Here is a 15,914-nt window from a genome sequence, read left to right on the forward strand (position 1 = left end):
GCTAACCGTCTGTTGTGTTTCATTTCTTCTAAACGGTATAAAGGGTTGTTAAAACAAACGGTACAAATGAACGAACACGGAGGAACTAGTGTTTGTGCACGTCTCATTACAGGACTTTATGTAAACATTCAGTAAAACGATGCTCTTATGAGCTTTTAAACGAACGGCGGAGCAGGAAACAGAGAGGTTCCATCTCCCACCACACCAGTTAAATCATTGCTCGAGGCCTTACTAATTACAGGTGCATCATTGCTGCCTGAGGGCACTGCTGTTTGGGCTGAAGCACCACCCACTGGAGAGACAACACCTTAGAAAGGAGAAGTCACCACTAACTCATCACACACACAACCACAGCTCTCAGCTATCAAAGCCAGCTCCCTGACCACACACACACTTTGGCTGTGCACCCTGGGTCACTTCTCTGTGGACTTCACATAACAGAGGTAATGTTTTCCCTCGTTTGTGTCTCACTTTTAAAGAAGGCAGCACCAGATTGTGTGATTTATGTATTTTTTACGGGTTTCTATTATAGCCGGTGATTTTGTGCTGTTATCTCGTCGGTAAACTGCATTTAGGGCAACGTTTACACAAAGTGTGCACCTGTTACCACCCGCTCCTGTTCACACTGCAGGTTTATTTATCGGACAAAAAGCCGCATAGTTGTGAACAAAAAACAAAAACGTAGCATTAAAATTGTGAATTTCTTAAAAAACGGTTTCCTGCTTGGATCCCATTAAGCTTACTAGACGATTTTAAACATTTACTGGTTTCTATTAATGGTGCAGAAGTGCTAAAAAGTGTTTTCTAATGAGTTTGAGTTCTGAGGAAAGGGAGTGTCGTCGCATGCTGCTTGAGTCCAAACTTGAGTGACGACTTCTTGCAACAACACATGACAAGCAGGTTTGTCTCTGCACACCCAGCAGCCCTAAGCTAACATCTTTAGGTGACGTTTCCTTTCTAAAGGTCGACGCTTAAATGATTCACACTTTAATTAAATGGTTTCACTTACTAATACACTGACGTGGTAACAGAATGAGCCAGCATGGAGGGATACTCGAGTAGTCCCAGAGCCTGTGAGCTTATCAACGGTAGGTGCATCCCGCAGGTGCAGTCATGGTAAGCAGGCTGACTTGTAGTTCCCACGCCAACAGCGCACAGTTTAGATGCAAGGGGGAAGCAAGTCTCTGCATGCCCTCAAGGTCTGTGAAACTAAGAGTGATCTGTCTGCCGGGTGTTTTTACTGGGCCTACGACTTTAATAAGACGGATTACTAAACTGATATTACAAATAACAGACAGGTGTGCAAGCAAGCTTAGTGAGGGTGAGTGTTCGCTGGAACCACTTACCCTGAACGAAACTACGACTGGACAGGATATATGCAAACGCGTGGCTTAGGTTTTGCATACAGTTGACAGGTTTTCTAATTTAAACACGTCCCTCTGCTTACTGTCCATCCTAGTGTGAAGGAACAAGTGTAGCCTGAGGGGGAAGTGTTTGTGCACAAGGAGATTCTTCTAGCCATGCAGCTAGAGAAACAGTTCAACACCTTTCCATCTGAACCAGCCAAACCACTCCAAACAACGTCGTTAGGGTCATCGCTCAAAAATCGGCTTAGAAAGAATCTAGCACAAAAATATTTGACTATTCTGTTTTCACCCTAATCTGTCAGCAGGTACAAATTTAGCAAAGACAAACAAACACGTCCAGAGCTTTACTAATTCATGTGTGACGGCCTTTATTCTCTTTTCAGAAAACCTTCTACGGAGTCGAAATGGACAATGCTCAGGAACGTAAGCCAAAACGGCCTCACTACATTCCCCGACCCCCGGGGAAGCCTTTCAAGTACCAGTGTTTCCAGTGTCCATTCACCTGCAACGAAAAGTCCCATCTCTTTAACCACATGAAATACAACTTGTGTAAAAACTCCATCTCACTCATGTCACAGAAAAACGGGCAAGCCGCCCGGCAGATCAAGGCTGTGGCAAAAGGAGTCTCGGTCAAATCTAAGGATTGTGCCACGGTCCTTTCGGCAGTCCAAAACAAAAGTCCCGAGAGTCGTGAAGAGGAGGAGAACAAGGACAAAAGTAGAGACGATACAGAGGTGGAGGTTGGGTGTGAGAGGTCAGTCGACTCAGACAGTCCTAGTCTGGAAAAACCAAATATATGCCCTGAGAAAGAAATCAGCGAGAACAATGAGATTACAGATCTGCCCCGGCCGCGCCTTTCAGCCTTCTCTCCCGTCACGCCCAACCGTGAGGGTGCAGAAGCCCTGAAATCCCCAGAGCAGCAGGCAGACGACTCCCAATCTCCTACTATCAACGACCTAAGCAACCCATGGGGAAGAATTTCATCAACCAATCCCTTAAAATCTTTCACTCCTCTCGTGGTTCCTGAATACCCTCCTTACCTTTGGCCCGACAGACACCTCTATCCACCGTACTACCTCCCAGGACACGTCCGTGTGAATGAGCAAAGTTCTTCTTTCCAGACAGAATTCGTAGATTCCCAAAGACCTATGGTTCGGCAACCCATTACCCCACCTCATGCTTCCCCATTTCCTCCTTACCCTTACAGATACTGCCACACGCTTCACCCGGCGCCTCCTATGCATTACTCCTTTTACCGACCCCACGAACTTCCCATGCAGATTACAGGACACAGATATGTTCCTTTGGAAGTCTACGGCCAAAGCCTTGGCCATAAAGATTATGACCTCTACATGTACTCACGACCCGGTCACAACAACCCACACAGCTCTACCGAGGAGGAGGCTCACCATGGCCGAAGCAGTGAAAAAGCAACACGGCTGAGCCCTAAAGAGGGATGTTCAGCTTCAGGGTCTCCTGACAGACCGAGTCAAGCGGACATCATCCAAAGAGATGAAAAGACCTCACCGCACACCCGCGTGGATGACTCACAGACCTCCACCCAGCCCAGAGACACATCCAGAACCACAGAACCCATCAAACAAGATTTAAGCCACGAAGAGGCAGCAGAAGCTCTGTCTCAGTTAAAAAATCTGGATGGAGGGTGAGCAAAACTCCTTATCCTCACCTTCCAATTGATCTGTCAAGTCTTGTTTGTTTTTAATGTTCTGTTTATGGCTTTTGTTTTTGTAGATCAGCTGAAAGCAGCCAGTACCCCTCTGTAGCTGCCTGTGAGCCAGGGCTCAAGTCTGGGTCTGAGGAGAACCCAGAGGACGACACAGAGGACCTGGCACCACTCAACCTCTCAACAAGAAACCAGGATCATGAGGAGAAACCTGAGCACAGACTTTTGGGCTCAGACACTGAAAGGTCAGACGTCAGCGAGTTCCCGCTGAATCTCAGCCTCCGAGCGTCGCCCAGCAGCCTCGTACATGGCTCTATAGCAGTAGAAGGTCCTCCACAGGGTCCTGATGAAGATCTGGATGAAGAACGGTGTGACCAGAGGCAGACGGCAGCTCTGGCACTCTGCCAACTAGCAACTGCAAGCTCTGTGGTGTCTTCAAACAGTTTCAGTGTTATGTCCCAGTCCTCTGAAGGGCCACTGGGCACTACAAGGAACGCTCCTCTGGAAAGAACCCAGCCGCCTACAAGGGCTAAAACACCCATGAAAAGAGCAATCCGAGGCCAGACCGAGAGCAAATGGCATCAACCGAACAAGAAAGCAAAACCATCAGGACGAGCTCTGAGGAGGCGGCATCGGTGCTGACGACTACACACCGACTGTTTCAGGACTGTGACAAAGAGGACTTACAAGCACCAATGCAAGCAAAGCCTCCACATCCAGACGCTTGCTTTAGCACTGCAGAGCTGAAGCAACCTGGTAACCGTGGAAATGACATGCCAACGGCACGGCTGCAAGGTTCCTTGTCCAGAAGAAAGAAAAGAGAATCTCGTTCGTTTAACAAACTTGTTGTTACAGGTACAGCTAACTGTATCACGCTAGCTCTCAAACCTGAGCTGAAAAGAGGACTTAAAGAGAAAAACTGGCATGTTTGAATTCGGTATACATAATTAACAGCTGGAATATACAGAAACGTCTATGTGCTGCAAATGTAAATAAGTGTAAATCTGCTGAATAAAGGAATAACAGTCTTGAATGGCTTGTGCTTTAGATGAACGCTGTTTCTGTGCACACACCATCAGTCAGCCTAGAAGGGAGCAGCAGGCCCCTCCTACCCAGCTCGGCCAGAGCGAGGCAGCCTCCGTGCCAAGCATTGTCCATTTCCTGAAAGCTTGACACACAAATGATCACAGGTTAAAAAAACTCATAAAGCATGTGCAGGATTGGATTTTAATCTTGTTTCAGTGATTTTAGCAAAAATGTTTTTTTAAGACATCAAAGGGAGTGATAAATGACAGAGCTGGCAAAGTGTGACAGATGCAGATGGATTGAGCCAGCGTGCCTCAAGCACCAACTCACCTGAAACACTCGAGCACTGATCCAACCACCTCATCTGCCAGCTCCTTGGGAAGCCTCCCAGTCACCCTCCCAATTCTGAAACATTGAGCAAAATGCATTTTAGAAAAACTCGTTAAGTCATGCAGAGAAGTTTCTTTTACAATAAAAATGCAAAAGCAGCAGCAAGGATCCTTCACTGTCACTGGAAAACGCCGTTACCCCTTTGCTGCAGACCAGCGCACATTTGTTTCCTTGTCCTTCAGTCCAACGAGCAGAGTCTCTGGAAAACAACAAAAACATCTGATTTGGTAGAAGGGAATTAACAACGACTTGAGTCCAGGCAAAGATGGTACCTCACCAATAACCGTCTCAACCTCCTCAGGAATGTCGTAGTCGTCTTGCTCACGCGTGTCTGGTTCAGAAACCGGAGCGGTGTCGGACACTGGCTGGGACATGGAAAGATTAGCTGCAAGGGAGCGGCTGCCTCTCTGGTACCTGGAAATTGGTACATTAATGTTAATAAACACTTATTTGCAACGAACATACGTTAAATTGTGTCTGACCTCCAGGAAGCTAATCGTGGCTTGAGGAACGTGAGGCCCAGCCTCTGAATGAGTTTAACAGCTAGCTTTCGCGGCTTGGCCTCACTACTTTCTGACAGGCGTTTCTGCTCCAGACACTGCAGAACCGTAGGAGCTGCGAGACACAGAGACACGGGCACCACAGACAAATCACAAATTAACACTAGCCTATACAAAACGTGCCACAACCGACCAAAATGCACTGAAAAAGAAGTAGTAAAAGTTTTCCTTTTAAAGGAGAAAGTCCAGGTTTAACAAAAGAGTTTGACAAGCACGTGCTCCTATTTGTTTAGTAACGGTTAATTAGGAGGCACAGGCTTAAAATAATTACAATAAGTATGAAATTGCAAAAGGACGGATGGAACCTACCGTACTGTAAGAGGTCGTCCCGTTTTCCATGTTTAAAAAGCTTCGCCTAAAAAAAATAAATCAATCTCAGACGTTGAACTGTGCCACACATCTTTACGTTTTACTTGATAAAATCCTGTTATTTGCTGCCATGCCCTTGGATTTTCATTTTGACCTTTGGCCTTTAGTGTCCTAAAGTCAGCTCTAAAAACACGAGTCTGACAGAACACACAGAGCCAGTTTGGAGAGCCTAAAGCAACAACCAGGATCAGTATTTTATTACACAGACATGAAATAAGGAATGCTTTCTAAACATGCCATACAGGTTTCTGTGCCAGTGGATGTAATTTACTAGCAGTCTGGACCCCTTAAATGTCCTTAGATCACACACTAATCAACTGTGTTAATCTATACCTGCAGTGAGGTATTGTGTGGGGATGTTAAGCTGGAAAAGACAATCTATTGAATCCCATCCCCCTCAGCACAAGTGAAAAACCGTTTAGCCTACAGCAATGGATTAAACTGTCTCAAGTCACTTGAAGCAACATATCCCACACAGGCAGCAGGTGCATTACACACCTGCTAAAAGCCACACAAGGTATTGTGTAAAGCATACCAGTCATGTCAGCACTTGTAAATATCCCTCTGCAAGTCTACTCAAACAGAGCACGCACTAAACCCTGAGCTCTCACACAGACAAGTGTGAAACTGTGTTTATCACAGGTGTAAATGTTTACCAGTGATTGCAGAACACCGTCAAGCGCCATAATGTCCCTCACTGAATGGTCATCGGTCTGAGATACAGTGGTGAGACTCCAATCCAGAAAGTCTGCGAGACATTTCTGTTTCACATCAGGGCGTGTCATGAACCTGTGTGTGATCAGACGGCAAAGATTAGGAGAGTTACCAGAAGAAACAGCTGTAGACGGACACACACAATCCAAATGCAATATCGCCTTCTGGTGGTCAAAAAGAATAATTACAGATTGTGCCACTAATATCACTAATATGTGTATTTGTGGAAGCTTTGAGCTGTGCCTACCCAAGTGGCAGACGTGGGAGTGTCTCAGGCAGAACCACATAGGACAATGTCCTCATGTGTATCTATTTGTATTCAAGTGGCCAATTATATTTTACTTATTTTAATGTTACAATAATAATGCAAAAGATTTCTACCGTGCGGTTTAAACCTTCACTCTGCTCCAAAAATATAATAAACAGACAGAAATGATAAAAATTTTGAATTATCATAAAACACCAGAAGAAATGATTGTATTGACCCATAAGGGTTATGGGTTATACGGCACCCATAAGTGCAGCTTTATCCCAGTGACTATAATAAACCACTGTTGGGAGCAAAGCCTCGTTTTGTCTGCTGCTTTGGTGCTGCACAAATGTTACAACATCAGGAAGTGATCTTACCAAGAATAAACTTTAGCACCCTTAAGCGTCCGGGACAGATCAATTAAAACGCTCAAAAGAATGTGCTGCAGCTGCAGCCGTGGAGGTCAGAGACCCTCTCTTATGGATCACTGATTAAAAAAAAATGTCCGTGGCATGAACATTCAATCAGAGTTTGTGATTTTCAAATACTTTGTTTACCGACAGGTCGGTCAACATGTCCGACATAAAAACGCGTCGATAATGTCCGACGTGTTTTTGCAAACATGCAACGAGACGCAGACCTGCACTACGAGTTTGACTTTCAAAAACTAAAGCAGACCACTCATTATTTCACACCTCATATTTGACGACACTTACTTTGAAATGAGAACAGATGCCGCGTCTCTGGGACAGTCAGCCACTAGTAGATAAGACTGTAAAAAACATGTTTATTTGTTCTATGTCAAACAAAATGGCTAAATAACACAATATTCACATCACATGAGAAAGTGGCAACAAATTACAACAGTTTTTATTAAATATTTTTTTAAATAGTTAATTTCGCTAATCATATTCTCATTTTCTTATTTACATATATAGAAAAACATCATATAACAACCGGTGGTGCTGTGTGTCTGCTATAGAAAACCAAGAAATTCAACACATTTAGCACAATAATACCAGCAGGGTCAAACTTTAAATGGCAACTAGTGCACACAAAGCAAAAACTTCATTTTAGATTATTGCCCAACGTATTTTCTAAAAGTGACAGGTACATTTATCCTGATCAAGTGCAATTACAACATATGTACAACAACCTAAACCTACTTATGATACAACTATACCTGTCAGACCTGCAGACAGCATTTAAATCATCCTTAATCAGGATTCATTCACACTTTTCAAAATATGCAAAGACACTGGAACATTTCAGTGATATATCAGAAGATCAGAATACAATATTTATGCTCACCTTTGCAACAGTGAGAATACGATACATGGTGGACTCCCTAGGCTTACCGCCGTCTGACTCTAGATGGCCATCCAGACGAGATAGGTCAAAGGGTATGAGGCAGGTCATGGACAGCCACAACAACAACATGTAGCGAGTTTCCCAAGTCTGGAAGGAATTGATGGTAAAAATAAATAAAAAAACATCAAGTTCACTTTAAAACAATGAACATTGTTGAGGCAAAATGATGAAGAAATCCTATGAAAATAATTATACAACAGTTAGTTCCGACCGAGTGATTTGATTGGTCACGAGACTTTCCAAGAGGGCTGATATTAAATTATAACAGCACTGGGACTGTTTACAAACAGTATCACTCGGCTGTGCACAGCCGTTCTAACCATTATTACAGTGCTTTGTAGAAAATGTTTGTGTTGCCTAGCAACAGCCTTGTCTGAGTCTCCATTTCGTGTTGGGACTATTTGTGTTGGCGAAGCCTGATAAATGATTAAATAAATGAACAAATCATATTCTGTTGTGACTTATTGTTGTTATAAAAATAAAATGAGCAGGTAGAACTGTTGTATAAAAGCAATATCACACTCGAGGTCGTGCGTTGTTGCTAAATATCAGCAACAACGCACGACCTCGAGTGTGATATTGCTTAAAAAATGACCCTAATTATTTAATTGTGATCATTCTATTATGAGAACTACAGTAGTTTTTAATTCATCTGTGTGTAACTTAATGATCCCATTCACCCAACAACTGATTTAAAAAAAGATCATCATTTAACAGTTGATATGATCAGAGATAATCTGAAAATAATTTCAAATTTATTTCTTCGTCTTCGTCTTCCTCCGCTTATCCGGGTCCGGGTCGCGGGGGCAGCATCCCAACTAGGGAGCTCCAGGCCGTCCTCTCCCCGGCCTTGTCCACCAGCTCCTCCGGCAGGACCCCAAGGCGTTCCCGGACCAGATTGGAGATGTAACCTCTCCAACGTGTCCTGGGTCGACCCGGGGGCCTCCTGCCGGCAGGACATGCCCGAAACACCTCCCCGGGGAGGAGTCCAGGAGGCATCCTGACCAGATGCCCAAACCACCTCAACTGGCTCCTTTCGATCTGGAGGAGCAGCGGTTCTACTCCGAGTCCCTCCCGAATATCCGAGCTCCTCACCCTATCTCTAAGGCTGAGCCCGGCCACCCTACGGAGGAAACTCATTTCGGCCGCTTGTATCCGCGATCTCGTTTATTTCAAACAAAAATTTTTAGGCCTTTTCTTTTTTGATTGCTGATTGTTTTGAACAATGTGAGTTTGGAAGTTGAATCGTCCATGTGGACGATTTGTTTTTGCTAACATGAATCAGTCAGTGATGATGAGTTCATGGATCAGTGAAAATGTGGGACGTTTTGTTGCTGCTTGACAATGATGCATTGATGTGAGCGGAAGTCTAACTTTGTTTCTGAATTTGTGATCATCTATCATGCCGAACACTCTCCAACTCCGAGTCAGTGTTTTAGATTATTGTCTACTCTGCACCAGTTGTTCCATAAATAATGAGAAGTGTCTTTACCAGCTCACCTGTAAGTCTTCAGGGTCTTGTCTGGACATCAGTTCCAGAACAGGCTGGACATCGGCCACCTCATGAGGAAAAAGCTGCATGAAGGTTTTATATCCTCTAACCTAATCAGAAACAGTAAAGGGTATGCAACAAAATAAACAGAAACATAATGATGTGTAAATAAAACAATTTAGGCATTCAACTTGCAGTTCACCTTCAGATAAGAGACAAGACTATGTTTGATTTAACTCACCTTACAAATGATGTAGAGACACTTGAAGCTCAAGTGCACCAGAGAGGGTGGAGAGTTTTCACTCCTCACTAGGTCCAGTAGCATTTTCATCATTCGTTCTAGTACACATGAAACAAGAACATGCTTTACTGACTTTCCAGCAGTAGAACATTTAGTAGTTTGGAGAAGTTGCCCTGTACCTAAATGTGGATCCAGCAGATGAGGCTGCTCTTGATATCCGTTCATTATCACTAAGAAAATAGATGGTTAGACTGTCATGAACAGAAAGCAAATTAAAGCCACAAACTCATTATGAACTCTTTTTTTAGACTGACTCACCCGAGAATCTCTGCATCACAATCTCTCTTACTCTCTGGTCCTCATGGACCTCCACCAGGCTGGAGATGAGAGTCGTGACCTCGCTGCTCTCACTGAAACCACTTAAAACACACGTTTTCACTATCGCGTCTGTCTCTTCTTCGCCTCCAGAACGACCATTCTCTGTCTCGGATAAGACCATTTTTATGGTTTTGCATCCACAAAAAGTCTCTGTCGAAGATGCTATCTTTTGTTTTCCTGAGTTATGCACAACTTAGCTAGGTAGTATTAGCATGCAGCAAATGAACAGGTGTAAAAAAAAGAAAGCGAATTGATTATTAAAAATGCATAAAACACATTTTAGTCTAAAGAGATTTAACGTGGTGAAAGGAGAGCTGTTATATTAGTTCAGTTTGACGTAAAAAAAATACATTAGCTTAACTGTGAAGATGCTAACGCTGCTTTCACGCCCCTCCCGGGTACGGCAAGCGAAGGGGCTCACATTTGGGGCAGTAACATTTTCACATCTTCTTATGATGCTGTAATGTAAAGTAGAGAGTGCTTTGTACATTTTAAGCCCGTGTAAAGAGTTTAATAATGAACTGTAAATGTTAATTAGTCGTTCAGGATGGTTGTGTATATATCTGACTGTTGTAGAATGCAAAATAATATTTAGAAGCATCTACTTACTGAATGATGTCAGACTTTAGATTTTACCTCTCAGCGATGTCTTTGGTTTCATCAATGAAGCAAGTCTTTTGAGAAGTATGTTAGTAAGTGTAACTTTTAAGAATTTAAATGTTAGACTCTTTCTAGGGTGACTATAACCCAATAAAGTTTTTTGCTTACTGTCATATTTGTCATGTACTTACTTTTAAATATCAACATTGCTAAGCTGAGTCCCATTCTGTCCCGCTCTGAACTTGAGACTGTTATCCACACCTTCATGTCCTCACACTTAGACTACTGCAACTCTTTTTTCATGTGTCTGAGCAGAACCTCCCTGAACCGTTTACAGGTGGTTCAGAGTGCCTGTGCTCGGCTTCTGACCAAGTCCTCCAAACGCGTAGCCTGGCCTGCCAGACTCCTCCTCTGGTTAATTCTGCACAGAGAAAGGGTCTGGGAACTCTCCTATACAAACAGCCCCACCCCCTGAGAATTCTAACCGAGCCAATCAGCGCTGAGCAGTGTACGTCACACACCACAATGCCGAGTTTGTTGAACTTGGCGTCTGAAGCGGAGTTTGCTGCGACTCTTTCCTCTGTTCTAAATGACTTGGACACGTCTTTAAAACAACAAGTAGACGCGCTAAAAGTATTTCTTCTAAAGAAAGATGTTTGCGCAGTCGTCAGACAACATTTTTGACTATAAAACTACAGCATTGCGGACATCACACACAGCGACGCTCAGTTTCTCATAAACAACGAAGACAGCGGCGGACTTCGCTGTGACTCTTTCTTCTGTTCTACATGGCTTGAACGTCTTTAAAACAACAAGTAGAAGCACTAAAAGCATTTCTTCTATAAAAAAAGACGTTTGCGCTGTCGCCAGACACCTTTTTTTTTACTACAGCTAAAAAACTACAGCGTTGGCATTTCCGTCTTTTTTCTGATTGGTTATTTTTGAGCTGCCTAGTCCCGCCCCTCATGAGGGCCCAAGGTCAACACAGACATGGGGCCCCTTATTTTCAACAATCTTACCTTTAACTGGATTTGCGAAACTCTCCCCTCTTCTGACATGAGTTATTTTCCCTTTTTATTAGTCCTCCTCTTGTTTCCTGTATTTCCCTCCTTTTGTCCTTTTGAGCGCTTTCAGTATTTGCTCTGCTTTCTTTTTCCTGTCAGTGCTCCTGTGCTTTTGCCTTTGTATTTTTTTTTTCTATTTTCCATTTTGGACTATGTTTTCCTCCCTTTAAACATTTTACATTGTCTTTCCTTTCCGCTTCCTTTTGATGTTTACATCGAAAAACGACGTCACTTTCAAAAGTGAAAATAAAAGCTTTTATGAAGCATGCTGCTTATTTCTCTTATCGGAGCCACTAGGATAACTCAATTTCATGCTTAATGTTTTGACTATCACTTTGAGTTTGTTACAAACGCTCCCGCCTCTCTTCTTTATTATTTGAGGTCTTATGGCACTTGACAAACAACAATTTGTTGTTACTGCCACCAACTGGATTGGAGTGGAATGACCACCAATCACTTCCTGTTTGAGCATCGCCGTCTTAATAACCCTCTTATGACCATAATTATAACAGGGCCACCTGGTATTTTTTTAATCTTATGGCTGTAAAATTATAATAATTACCTCAATTGAAGCCACAAATCCCAAATGAGCTAAAAACCATCGACATATAAATATTGGACAATGGGTTTCCATAGCCTCCAATAACACGTTTTTGAAGAAAAATGGGAGGTGGCCGCCACCGCCATTTTGACCTTGTCACAGGTTCCGTCAAGCCCAGACAATTCCACAAAAGGGAAAAGAGGTGGAGCTGAGGGTGAGGCTGTAAGGCTGGGATCAACTGACGACACCCGGTTGAACTAGCTACAAGCTAACCTGAAGCTAACCCAAAGCTAACGCGGAAGTGGGAGCTAAGCTAACGGAGGTAGCAACCTAGCTACAACCGGAGTTAACAGTGCACAACACCAGAGCTTCTGAGTCAGAGACACACCGGGCTGACCACTGGGTAAAACCAGGTGGAACACAGAGGTCTCCCGAGAGCTCCACAAGCCGGCAGCCGCACAGCAGACAGAAGCCACGATCAGACAGAGATGCGCCGAGCTGCGGGGAGGGGAGAACCGGGTGGAAAACATCGGTTTCCATCCAGAGCTCCAGAAGCCGGCAGCCCGCACAGCAGACAGAAGCCGCGATCAGACAGAGATGCGCCGAGTTGCGGGGAGGGGAGAACCAGGTGGAAAACATCGGTTTCCGTCATAGCTCCACAAGCCGGCAGCCCATGCAGCAGGCAGGAGCCGCGATCAGACAGAGATGACCCGAGCTGCGGGGAGGGGAGAACCGGGTGGAAAACATCCGTCTCCCGAGAGCTCCACAAGCCGATAGTCGGAACCCAGCTCCACCAACATGTTATATTTCAACCCATTTTCTAAAGTACAGCATTATGTTAAATGCACTGGGTTTTACCCTATTAAATTTAAATTTCATGGTTAAACAGTACATGTTAAAATCTAAACTCAGCTCAGCAGTGACCTAAAATACATAAATATAATTTTACTTACCGAAAAAAATGAAGTGGAGACTCCTTGGATGCTCTATTAGTGCAATTAATGCCACAGCAAGTCATTTTGTCCAACAATTGCACAAATAATATCCAAAAAAGAATACACAAACACAGAGACTCAAAATCCCGGAACAGTTTCTAGGCCAGACCGAGGCTCTACTGAGGCCTTTCCACGGAGCTAGCTCTGTGGTCACGTGGGTCTGAGGCGGCGGTCACGTGGGTCTGATGCTAATTAATTATACAGAATTTTAGGCTTTTAATACACTTAAACAGAAGAGTGAGAAAAAAAGTCACCCCCCTCAGAGTTGTCATGAGTGTAAACTAGATCATTTAAACAAAAAACATGTTCTGGTACCAGGCTGTAAACATCTTTATTTCTGCTGTGAAATTGGCATTTTTAACATGGGAGTCAATGAGGATTTGCTCGCTTCTGACACCAGCCCCCAGCGGATGAGGGTGGAACTCCAATTTATTTCACTTCCGCGTTTGCTTCAATTTTTCACCCGCATTGTGGGGGCTTGGCTAAAACGCAAGAAGCGTGGGTGCAGAGCGGGAACAAAACGGAGACAGAGAAAGAGGAAATTCAAACCATCTCTTCCATCGATCATAATGGGCAATGTGAGTGGCGAACAAGATGGATGAACTTCAAGCCCTTTCAAGGACTCAGCCAGAGTATCAGCAGTGCAGTGTTATGTGTTTCACTGAGATGTGGCTGCAGGACCATATCCCCAATCCCAGCATCTCTCTGCCACGATTCCTGACTGTATGAGCAGACAGAGATCTGAAGAGGAGCGGGAAAATAAAAGGAGGTGGAGTGGCGGTGCTTGTTAACAACAGATGGTGCCATCCAGGTCATGTTTCAGTGAAATGTCATCTCTGCAGTCCAGATATTGAGCTCTTGGCAGTAAGTGTTCGCCCATATTATTTGCCAAGAGAATTCACCAATGTTGTCTTGGCAACTGTTTATATTCCACCTTCAGCCATTGCTGAAAATGCATGTGATGCCATCAGTTCCGTTGTCGCTAAGCTACAAACCCAGCACCCCAATGTATTTGTGGCTATATCTGGTGATTTTAATCATGCCTTGCTCTCTGCTACACTTCCAACATTTCAACAGTTTGTCAGCTGCTCCACCAGAGAAAACAAGACACTGGATTTGTGTTAGGCAAATGTAAAGAATGCATACATGTCCAAAACAATACCTCCTCTGGGACAATCAGATCACAATCTTGTTTTTCTCTGCTCAGAATACAAACCACTTGTTCAGAGGCAACCTGTGACAAGAAGAACTGTGAGAAAATGGTCACAGGATGCTGAAAAAGCCCTGCAGAGTTGTTTTGAGACCACAGATTGGATGACTCTCTGCCAAGGATATGAAGAGGACATCAATGCCAGATGTGTCACTGACTATATAAACTTCTGTGTGGACAATATCATACCCACCAGAACAGTGAGATGTTTAACTAATAACAAACCCTGGATCACCAGTGAACTGAAGAATCTGCCAAATGAGGAAAAAAAAAGAGCCTTCAAGGAGGGAGACAGGGAATTATTGAGGAGTATAGATCAAGATCAGAGACAGCAAGGAGGCATACAGGAAGAAGCTAGAGAACAAACACAGAGGAACAATATCAGAGATGTCTGGTCAGGGATGAAGAAGATCACAGGCTTCAAGCAGAGGAAGGATTGCACAGATGGCAGCCTGGACACAGCCAATGAACTGAACAAGTTCTTCAATAGGTTCAGTTCAGCAACAAACCCAGCATACTCCTCGCCTGTCCCCAGCCAATCAGACATCCCATCCTCCTCTGATCCAATATTTTCCTGTCACACGCCAGATCTTTTGTCCTTTAACACAGTCATGGACTCTTCTGGTTCTATAAATCTGTCTTCAACCAAGTCAGGAGATGCTGCTGCCCCATTTACCTCCCCCTCCCACCTATCTGTCTCTAGAAGTCAGGTGAAGAGGCAGCTGGAGACACTGAACAGGAACAAGGCTGCAGGTCCAGATGGTGTCAGCCCCAGAGTACTGAAGGCCTGTGCAGAGCAGCTCTGTGGGATTCTGCAGCACCTCTTCAACCTCAGCCTGGCCCAGGAGAAGGTTCCAGTACTGTGGAAGACATCCAGCCTTGTTCCAGTTCCAAAGAAACCTCGCCCATCAGTCAATGACAACTACAGACCGGTTGCCCTGACAACCCACATCATGAAGGTCCTGGAGAGACTCCTGTTGGTCCACCTGAATAAGCAAACTAGAACATATCAGGACCCGCTGCAGTTTGCTTATCGCCATGGAGTTGGAGTTGAAGATGCCATCATCCAGCTGCTTCAACTAAACCACTGTCATCTGGACAAAGCATGCAGCACTGTTAGGGTCATGTTCTTTGATTGCTCCAGTGCATTTAACACAATCCAGCCTGATGTACTTTGCCAGAAACTCCAGAAGACACAGATGAGGGCCTCAACTATCGCGTGGATTAAAGACTACCTGACTAACAGACCACAGTTTGTGAGGTTGGAGAAACACAAACGCAAAAATGTATGAATGCAAAATTTATTAAAGGCAGGTTACAGCTCAACATGATAAATAAATGACCCGCACTTGTATAGCGCCTCTCAGAGTAAGGACTCCAAAGCGCTTTACACTACAGTGTATCATTCATCCATTCACACACACATTCACACGCTGATGGTGATGAGCTACAATGTAGCCACAGCTGCTCTGGGGCGCACTGACAGAGGCTCATCACGCCCAACTACATTTGTCAGAAAACCTTTAGTTTCCTTTCAGAATCGACATTTTCATCCCTTTCATTTTATAAATACTAGATATAGTTGTTGAAATGGCTCTCTGTCCAGGGTGTACCCCACCTGATCGCCCATTGACCGCTGGAGATAGGCACCAGCCCCCCCGC

At 44.2% G+C, this 15,914-nt stretch overlaps 2 protein-coding genes across 4 annotated transcripts in view; one reads left to right on the forward strand and one right to left on the reverse strand.

Annotated features, from left to right (window-relative positions):
• The window catches only part of tbcd (tubulin folding cofactor D), a 25,338-nt gene extending 15,160 nt beyond the window's left edge, over positions 1-10,178 (reverse strand). For all 3 annotated transcript variants that reach the window (XM_054740111.2, XM_054740112.2, XM_015948410.3), the window contains exons 1-13: positions 9,783-10,178; positions 9,644-9,694; positions 9,465-9,562; positions 9,232-9,333; positions 7,672-7,818; positions 7,077-7,132; positions 6,053-6,185; positions 5,337-5,382; positions 4,950-5,082; positions 4,745-4,881; positions 4,606-4,666; positions 4,408-4,482; positions 4,125-4,219 (exon numbers count right to left, since the gene is read on the reverse strand). In XM_054740111.2, coding sequence (XP_054596086.1) covers positions 4,125-4,219; positions 4,408-4,482; positions 4,606-4,666; positions 4,745-4,881; positions 4,950-5,082; positions 5,337-5,382; positions 6,053-6,185; positions 7,077-7,132; positions 7,672-7,818; positions 9,232-9,333; positions 9,465-9,562; positions 9,644-9,694; positions 9,783-9,963 — 1,315 coding nt within the window. In that variant the 5' untranslated portion in view covers positions 9,964-10,178. The remainder of the gene's footprint in view (positions 1-4,124; positions 4,220-4,407; positions 4,483-4,605; positions 4,667-4,744; positions 4,882-4,949; positions 5,083-5,336; positions 5,383-6,052; positions 6,186-7,076; positions 7,133-7,671; positions 7,819-9,231; positions 9,334-9,464; positions 9,563-9,643; positions 9,695-9,782) is intronic.
• znf750 (zinc finger protein 750) lies at positions 324-4,084 on the forward strand. Its single transcript, XM_015948411.3, has 3 exons — positions 324-443; positions 1,751-3,030; positions 3,120-4,084. Exons 2-3 carry the CDS (start codon positions 1,772-1,774, stop codon positions 3,691-3,693), a joined length of 1,833 nt encoding a protein of 610 aa, XP_015803897.1. The 5' UTR covers positions 324-443; positions 1,751-1,771; the 3' UTR covers positions 3,694-4,084.
• Positions 10,179-15,914: the final 5,736 nt, after the last annotated feature.

Source organism: Nothobranchius furzeri, chromosome 5, assembly GCF_043380555.1.
Source record: "Nothobranchius furzeri strain GRZ-AD chromosome 5, NfurGRZ-RIMD1, whole genome shotgun sequence".
NCBI lineage: Eukaryota > Metazoa > Chordata > Actinopteri > Cyprinodontiformes > Nothobranchiidae > Nothobranchius > Nothobranchius furzeri.